Raw genomic sequence first — 9,464 nt, forward strand, 5'->3', positions numbered from 1 at the left:
TAGTTTTTGCACAAGCATAATTAAAATAATATATTTTCATTGACAAAAAATAAACACATAAAATATAACATTATGTACACTTATAAAAAAACTAAAGAAGGAAAAAAATGTTGGGCATGACCTGCTTTAAATAGTTCGACTAGTGTGAGTCAAATATTATGAATGATAAAATTCTAATAGGAGAATATATTAATAAAATGTAATGGATACAAATCATAAAAGAAGTATTTGCTATGCAAAACAACCAAGACAAGCATAAAATCACAATCAAACACAAATTGATTCATGGGTTCTGCGAAGATGCCTACATCCATGGGGAGATAATTATTTCACTATTTTGGAGAAAACATGGTTACAATTGGCTCTTTCTCTCTCTCAATTATAGTAGCCCTTAACCTCTATATATAGGTTTGAAATAATAATTAATAAGGAAAGCCTGATTAATGCCCTGATCATTGTAATAATAAATATCCTAATTAGTGACATAATTATATCTCCTAATTAAAGCCAATAAAATCTTTCCTAATCAATGTTGAAGTAAATATGGAAGAATTTTCATAATAATATCCATCTCATATTTCATTTTAGAAAGTGGATGATGATAAAATATATTACAATAATAGAACGAATGCACCAAGATGGTTGCCTGCGTACCCCCCCTCCTAAAGGGATCATCATAGTTTTTCAAAGAAAGTGGACAATCAATCATAAGCTCAAATGTTCACCAAACTCCTATAGTACGTAAACTTATGAGATGGTAGTACTTTTTTGAGCATGTCTGCTTAATATCCCTTGGTATCTATATTTTTCAACTAAACATTGCCATCATCAATTAAGTTCTGAATAAAGTGGCTTCTTAAATCAATGTGCATGATATAAGCATGATAAATTAGATTTTTTCCCAAGAATATCACACTTTGACTGTCATAGAATACTTTCAAAGATTCCTGATCAACTCCCAAGTCATCTAGTAGGCCCTGCATCTATATTGCTTCCTTCATTGCCTATGTGACTACCATATACTCAACCAACATAGTAGACAAAGCATTTGTAACAAGAAGAACAACCCTTCAATTGACTAGACCTCTTACTAAGTGAATATCTAACTAGTAGAAGACCTATGCTTATCAATATCATTTACGTAATATGAGTCAGTGTAGCCTACACATAAATCAACAACATATGACTGCCTCTCAAATACCAAGCCTACATCAATTGTAACCTTAAGATACCTCAGAATACTCTTCACATCCTATAAATAACTCCTTCCTGGATCATGCATAAATCTTCTTATAATGCCATCTACTTGTGCAATATTTGGATCATTTTGTTACAAAATAAGAGCTAGTGTACTATAAGTGCCAAGTGACTATGGGTTGAGGGATGCTTAATTAGTAGAGTGAATATCTCATTATAATAAATCTCTTATTAGTGTGTAGCACCTTTTACCACATATGGCCTTGTATCATACATCAGCTCCATGAGATCCTTCATTCTTTACACAGATCAATTTGCACTCAATGACTTTCCTTCTAGAAGGAAGCATTAACAATCTCCAAGTAGAATTTTTTTAAAGAGAATTCAACTCTTCATCCAGAGCTTTTCTAAAGATCACTATTAGGAATTTCCACGGATTCCTTTTAGTGACATGGAATTTTAGCCACCATGGCTAAAAATATAAAACTAATGTGATCCTTCATCAAGATGGTATTGAGATATTCTAGCACCTAGTCTTGCTCTAAATAACAAATTCTTGAGCCAGAATCATCCTCAACATCATCATCTACCTCTTGATCTATAACATAATCAGGTACATAGGTAAAAATAATTAAAATCTATGGAGTAAATGAAGTTACCTCAAACTTTAACTTTTGTTGTACATCTATGGTCCCAATAGAACTCTCCACCTACTTTAAGTCTCGAGGCTTCAATGAACTCACCTCGTTGAATGTAACATCCCTACTAATAATAATCTTCATCTCTATTTTATTATAAAATTTGAAGACTTGACTCCACACCTGATGCTAATAAAGATTATCTTTTTTTATCGAGGTTTCAATTTGTCATTATAAATATGATAGAAAGCTAGACACCTGAAAACTCTCAAGTACTCATAGTATAAGGCAGAATGCCCCAACCAAATTTCCTTTGGAGTTTTCTTCCTAGTAGCTACAAAAGGTTGATAGCTCACCAAGTGACATATATACTCTATCTCCTTAGTGAATAGGCTCTATTTAACCCAGCATTTGATAACATACACCAAATTTTCTCCAGTAAAGTTTGATTCATTCTCTCTGCTATCCTATTTTATTGTGGTGTCTCCGAATAGTGAATTAGTGTTCTATCCTAAATGTTTAACAATTATAATGCATCTGATGTGTATTCTGCTCCATTATCTAATATGATACACCTGATCTTTTTACTAGTCAGAGCCTCAATCCACTTTTTTCAAGTTCTAAAGATATCCAATACCCTGTTCTTGCACCTCATGGTGTACACCCAAATATATTTGAAAGAATCATTAATAAACGAGACCAAATTTCTTTGCCCGCTGAATAATGTTATTTTTATTGGGCCCCAAACGTTTATGTGAATATACTTAAGAATTTCCTTCATATTGTAGATAACAGTACCAAGAGTTACCTATGTCTTCTTATCAAACATAGTGTTCATAAACTTCAAGCTTGCAACTTCTCGCTCCTTTGATCAAACCTTTTTTCACTAAAACCATAAGTGAAGCCTCTTTTGCATGAGCTAGCCTTTTATGCCATAATATAGTGGCGCAAGAGAATCATCAAAAATAGTAACTATTCAAGTCAATGTTCTACCATGAAGATAGTAAAGGTTGTTATGATGAACTCCCATAAAAAAACTAAACTTTTATGATATATCTTCATAACCCTTACCAACATCTTTGTGAAGTCATTCAGATGCTTATCCATAATTACCCCTTGTCTCATTGAAAATTTGTAGATCTAGCATTTCATATGAAAATGATTCTTCATGCTCTTCATTAGATAATTAATTTCTAAATTTTTTAATAGTTTCACAGTAGAAGTCTCCATGATCACCCTATACTTTATCTCCTAAGATAGGAAATTTTTGACCAAGCCACAAGCACTTCGATTCATCTTCAGCCAATCTCCCTCATAAATTTTTTTAGGACATGCATCGATATCCAAAGCATACTCTAGATTCATAGAGCTTAACACATTCATCACCTCACATCTCCACAGGCTAAAGTTTTCTTTACAATCAAATTTAATCACAATTTTGAGAGGATGTGTAACCCCCACATTGATCGGTGCCTTTTCCACCATTGAGGTGGAAGTATCCATTGCTCCACCAAATCTCAAAAACTCTAAAAATTTTCATCTATCTCACGTAGCCAAAATAACACAATTCTAATCAACACTGATTTGTAACCCAACCATAATAATCACATAGACAATCAATTATCTTAATTTCATTTGACTCAGCTTGGTTCCAAGTAACCAAACAACACAATGTTATTTTTCCTATGCAAATCATCACTTTAACTTTTTTTTTTCTTTCAAGCTCTATGTAGGTTAGACCTGAATCGCTTACCTCTATGCTACTCAAAACCAATGCCTAGCTGAACCTTACTTTTGTACAACCCACATCCGATACCTCCACATAAAAAAATTACTTGTGTCTAGCCCATGCGACCTTGCTTCCACATGAACCCATGATCGTACTTCAGTGTGAAGTGGTGTGTAAGACTTGTCATCAGTACATTCATGCGCAGCACAACTTGCATTGGCTAACCCCCTATTTGGGATCTAGGTTCTATGCCTATATGCGTCTATCACATGATTTCCCCATCAAATCATTATAGCTTGCTGATACAACTTGGGCTATCGAGTTTAAAGTTTTGATGATACATATATTACAGATTGCATCTTTATGTCTACTAGTGTTTGTAGTGCATTTTTTTTTGTGTACTAACATTTTATGTATATCACTCACCATTCAATGAAGATTTAGGGCTCAAGATTTAGTAAAATAGGATATACTAAAAGAGTGTAATTTTCATTAATATATTTTTTATTTTTTAAGTCAAGTCTTGTAAGGGTGTATGTTATCCTAGTAATCATGTGTACACGCACTCAGGATAGTGAGATAGTGAGAAAAATTAGAGGTAAAATTTTTTGAACTAATTGTACATATACGATACATATTAATGTATATGATCACATATTCAAAAAAATTTTAAAATGAATAATTAAAATAATTAAAGCTATTTGAACAAATTATATTGTACAATACAAATCGTACAGGATGATCAGTTGAAATGAAGATCTCAATCGCCAATCATAATTTAGTTAATATTTTAAAATATAAATTATGTAATAATCATACTGTATGATAGGTATCGTCTTGTAAGATATAATCACATCTTGCCTAAGTTAATCCTGTAATTAGGGATCAAATCCAATCAGATTATACCATATGATTGGATAATTTGTATTGTACGACCTAATTTTTTCATGGGAATATTTATTTGTCACAAATCGTACAGGCCGATAATCCATTTCTATTCAACTAATCGTACTAGACGACCAGCTTAAATACTTGAACTGATCATACAATGCCTTACTCTTTAAACAGTATTAATCGGGATATTGTGAACTAATCATATTGTATAATTAGAGTTGACAGAATTACATTTTTTGAGTTTCTTGAAGCCCTCTATTTAAGCATTCTTATAAGACTTTTAAAAGAGTCTTTTAAGCATTCATTGAGCTATTTTTCTTTGGAGAAAGCATGAAGAGAGAACCTAGAGCTTGAGAGAGAAAGGGTGGAGTTTGTGAGAGAGGAGAAAAACTTTGGGGTTTTAAGGGAGTATAAGAGGGAGTTCCACATGGTTGCTCTAGTGAACTTGCACCTGAGTTCCTTGTTATGTCAAGGTTTATCTTGAGGGAAGTTTTGAGAAGAAAACCTTTTTGGTGTCAAAGGATCTAGCTACTCCATCACACCGGGGAGGGTGAAAGTGATTCTAGGTTTTCTACCTTCGCTAGGAGGGTGAAAAAGGATTCAAGGTTATCTGCCTTCACTAGGAGGCTGAAAAAGGATTCTAGGTTCTCTGCCTTCACAAGGAGGGTGAGACTACGCACCTTCACTTTGCTTGGATGAAGCACACAAAAATCAAGGATATATTTTTGTTCTTTAAGCCGCCTTTGCATTAGCGATAATGATGAGGGCCGAAATATATAGTTTTGATCAGCATTAACATTACATGCAAAAACATGTGTGAACTTGTTATTAATTGTGAGTAGCCTTTTAATTATGGCGGACATCAACATTGATGAAAATGACATACATTAATTAGACTTTCACTAATATAATAAAATAGTGATTTTCGAGTACATGAATTTTCAAATAGTGCTCTTCGTTTTATTTGAATGTAAACCCAATCAATACCTTTATTTAGATTTAAGATGAATTTATGGATTCTTATTAAATTCAAGAGACAAAATAATGATTGAAAAGAAAAAAAAAATATTATGATGCAATTTTCATGAGGATGAATTTACGAGCTCTTAGATTCAATATTTAAGTACTAATCTCAATATAAGTTTAATAGCCTTTAAATTACTCAGATGCAATTTTTTATTTTTAGATTGCAATCTAATAACCTGCAAAAGCAGTTATTTGTCACCATAAACAGACATAAATAGTTGAAAAGGAGAATCTTGAAAACTTTAATGGACATATTTTTCTATATAATAAAGGCCGGCTTCTTTGGCCATGCCATCACGTCCACATCTAAAGATGACATCTCCCTACTATCCTCTGCTGTCCTCTAAATTTCATGCCGGCGGATTTTTATTTTTATTTTTTATTTTTTTAGAGAATATTTATCTATTAAGATAAATTCACACATACATCAATATATAAGCTTTGAATCCGAGATGAGCTGTGTTGCAAGTCATGTACCGATCAAGATGAGCTGCGACAGCTGAATCAGTAACACAACTAAAGAAATATTCTAAAATGCTCATATCATTAATCATAGATATCACACTTTAATTTGATTAATTTTTAATCAAATAATAGTCCTATTCAGAGCCGGATCCAATCTTCAAGCTCATTCTGCATGAAATTTGAATTGATCGAACCCGCTCGAAGAAAATTAGCTCCAGATATCCTAACTTTTCAAGCTAGTTCGAATCAAATAGAAGCATAATTGAACCTATTATAGCCAAAAAGTTATATAGGTTGGCCACCAATAAATCAAAACCAATGCCATAAACTAACTGATCCGCAGGAACAGCTAAGCAGAAAATTATATATCCAGAAATACATATCTTTCAAACTTTAAGTATTTCCATCTCATCATCCGCATAGAGAGAAAGCAGAGGAAACAGAGGAGGTCTCTCTCTATTCTTCATCATATAGATGGCACAGGTATGCAGATGAATTTATAACTCAGAAAATTTCTCATTTCCTAAAGTCTGTTTTTTTTTCATTATGTTTTGTTCTCTTCTGTTGTCTGAAACACAGCAGAAAATTGTTCTGAAGATTCTGGCTATGAATGATGAGAAAACAAAGCAGAAAGCCATAGAAGCTGTTGCTGATATCTATGGTACAGTCTAATTGCTAATTTCTTCTATTTGTGTCATCAACAGTTTGTTGATAATTTCCATGATTTCTGTGCTGATTAGCTCTTAATCTGGCCAAATTAAACAGGAGATTCATTAGCAAAGCTCTTAATCTCATATTAATCTGTTTTTAACTAAGAAACTAAGTTTGATTAGGAGAGATATTAGAAGAAATTAATAAATGATTATGTGAAATATTTTTTGCTCGTAGGGGTTGATTCAATAGCTGCTGATCTTAAGGACCAGAAGATGACTGTGATAGGTGAGATGGACACTGTAGCAATTGCAAAGAAACTGAAGAAAATAGGAAAGATTGATATAATATCAGTTGGGCCAGCGAAGGAAGAGAAGAAGGGGGAGAAGAAAGAAGAGAAGAAAGACGAGAAGAAAGATGTGAAGAAATGAAGAACTTGTAAAAATCTCTCAAAATTTAAGACTTATTGTAGGTATCAGAATAGTACTATGTAATTTTATCATGAGTTATGCTGCCCTCTTCCCATCAATTGATAAATTTGTATAAAAGATTTTGGTGTTTCAATGCTTTTTTTTTTCTATCAGTTCATTTGATTTCGGTCATTTGGAATTTGTTTGGAGCAGCTGCAGTTTTTGTAAAATTAGCTGTGAAGCTGTTATTAAAAATTGATTTTTTTTAATAAGCTGCAGTAGACACTAATCTTGATGGAGAATATGCCACGAACCTCAAGAGATGTGCTAAGAGTGTGCTGCATCAAGATTAGTGCGCGAATCGAAATTAACGTTACTAAATGACCAGAAGGCTAAAAGGAGAAAAAAAAAAACTTATTCGGACTCCATTGTATGGCGACCTCTTGAGCAGAAAGCCTCATTTATCCATTAAATAAGGGCTACTATCTAATATTCTCTATAAAAAATTATCGGTAGGGTTGAATATAATTATCCATCAAATAAGATTAGGCACAACAACTAAGACGTCTGACACCTACCTATTACCAACAATTCTTCCCTTCAACTCCTTCACTTTGTTTTAGGAGGATTCCATTCCTTCCTATATTTATCCTGCGAATAATTAATTCAAGATGAATTTTTCTCTACAAAAATAACACCTGGCGTCAATTTTACAGCTAATAATAGACTTGAGACCATTTTCTTATTTCTTTATAAAATTATTGTATAGAAAGCAATTTTTTTAAGTAGAAGTATTTTTAAAAACAACAAAAAAAAGTAGTGGAAAGCAAATTGGGAAGAATGATGTCCCAAATGAAGCCCTAATATTTCAAAATTTCATTAAGTGTAATGTTGGTTGCAAAATAATAATTTGAAGAACAATTATAAATATATTTATTAACATGCATTTTTATCTATTATTCTTGATGAAATTTCTTAATATAGTAATCAACTAGCAATTATTAGGTGTTTAAATGAGTCGAGTGGACCTCATGTTTGGGCTAACGAGAGCTCGACTCGCGTACTCAATGCTAGGCTAAAACTCGAGCTTAGCTTGCTGGAATAACGACAAGCTCAAGCTCAACTCACAAGCTCGAGCCATAGGAAGTTGTAAGTCTCTCGATTGAGGCTCATTGGAGAAGACAGTAATGGCGTGAACATCATCATTAGGGGATCTTGAAACTAGAGTTCGTTGGAAAAGATAGGGGTGGGACAAGCATCATTGGGGATGAAATGAATAGAGCTCATTGGAGGGATGATACAATTGCAATTGTGGGAAGACACAATGGGAGCTTGCTAGAGAAGGTGGTGATGGGACCATGGGGGAAGACACAACAGGAGTGTTCTAGATAAAGCTACGACGAAATCAATACCATTGTTGTGGAAGACATGATAAGAGCTCGATTTAATTGAATGATGATTGAAGTATGGAAAGGCGTGATGATTTAGACGAGACCAACAAAAGCGCCATAAATCAGAGGACTAAAATAAAGGATCTTGATTTAACTAAGCCTGCTCACAAGCTGATAAGTCGATTCATGTCAAGCTCAAACTCTAGCTTGTATAATATGAGATAAAAAAACTAAGCTTGATGCTCGATAAGCTTGACTTGTAAGATGGTTAATGAGCTAAGGCTGTGTTGACTTGACTATCTGGTATCCTAGCCACTATTAAATGTACATCAAAATATAAAAAAAAATTGAGTTTAAGCTATATCAATCTAATTCAAGCTAAATCATGCTAGTTTAAGCTAAGAAAACTCAATATATTCATTCTTAGCTCTAAGAAGATTTACCAGCTTACAAGAGAACTCTCCTTAAGTAAGTGACTATGATATAAGAATTCATCCTAGAGAGTGAGTACGACCTATTAGTTGACCCTTGTGACTACTCTTCATAAAGTCAACCTTGACAATGACACAAGCACTATATGTTTTCTGACAAATTTTTTCGGTTGAATTTTTAGGGGATTCTCGCCGGATTTAAATGTGTCAATGGATTTCTTGTAGAAATTTCTATAGAAAAGAGCACTATTTCCACTATTTCGTGTCTTTCTCCACTAATTCACGCAAAAAAAGACTTCAAAGTTCTATTTTCATGCAAAATAACTATTGTAGCCTACCCCTTTGTCCCAATCATTCCATTTCCCATTCCCGAACGGATTTGACTCCATTCACCATCTCTTCTTGAAGTCTAGTCCAGGATTCCTCCGCTGATCTTCTCTACTTATCGTTCACTTTCACGGACGCATTTGGTAAGCTTCCAATATCATTATACATTGTTGAATATGATTTGATGGAAATGATTTCCTAGCAAAAATATTTTTTCTTCTTTTATGGTGGAGTAGAGGAATGATAAATGTATAATTTTAGCAAAATTGTCTATAAACATATTTATGGGGACTTCATTGAGTTTT

At 33.3% G+C, this 9,464-nt stretch overlaps 1 protein-coding gene across 2 annotated transcripts; it reads left to right on the forward strand.

Moving 5' to 3' along the window:
* The first annotated feature begins 6,283 nt into the window (after positions 1-6,283).
* On the forward strand, positions 6,284-7,148 carry LOC110095658 (heavy metal-associated isoprenylated plant protein 39). Of its 2 annotated transcripts, none has more exons than XM_020821281.2 (3): positions 6,284-6,432; positions 6,532-6,610; positions 6,838-7,148. In XM_020821281.2, the coding sequence occupies exons 1-3, from the start codon at positions 6,424-6,426 to the stop codon at positions 7,029-7,031; spliced, it is 282 nt and encodes a 93-aa protein (XP_020676940.1). In that variant the 5' UTR covers positions 6,284-6,423; the 3' UTR covers positions 7,032-7,148. The 2 variants fall into 2 exon arrangements, with proteins under 2 accessions (XP_020676940.1, XP_020676939.1); XM_020821280.2 differs by having other exon boundaries at positions 6,286-6,432; positions 6,529-6,610.
* Positions 7,149-9,464: the final 2,316 nt, after the last annotated feature.

Source organism: Dendrobium catenatum, unplaced genomic scaffold (genome assembly GCF_001605985.2).
Source record: "Dendrobium catenatum unplaced genomic scaffold, ASM160598v2 fragScaff_scaffold_231, whole genome shotgun sequence".
Lineage (NCBI taxonomy): Eukaryota > Viridiplantae > Streptophyta > Magnoliopsida > Asparagales > Orchidaceae > Dendrobium > Dendrobium catenatum.

Bases quoted from the DNA above. Each gene is read 5' to 3' on its own strand.
- LOC110095658 (XM_020821280.2), top strand. The intron at 6,611-6,837 runs GTACAGTCTAAT...TTTTGCTCGTAG, and splicing joins AGCTGTTGCTGATATCTATG to GGGTTGATTCAATAGCTGCT.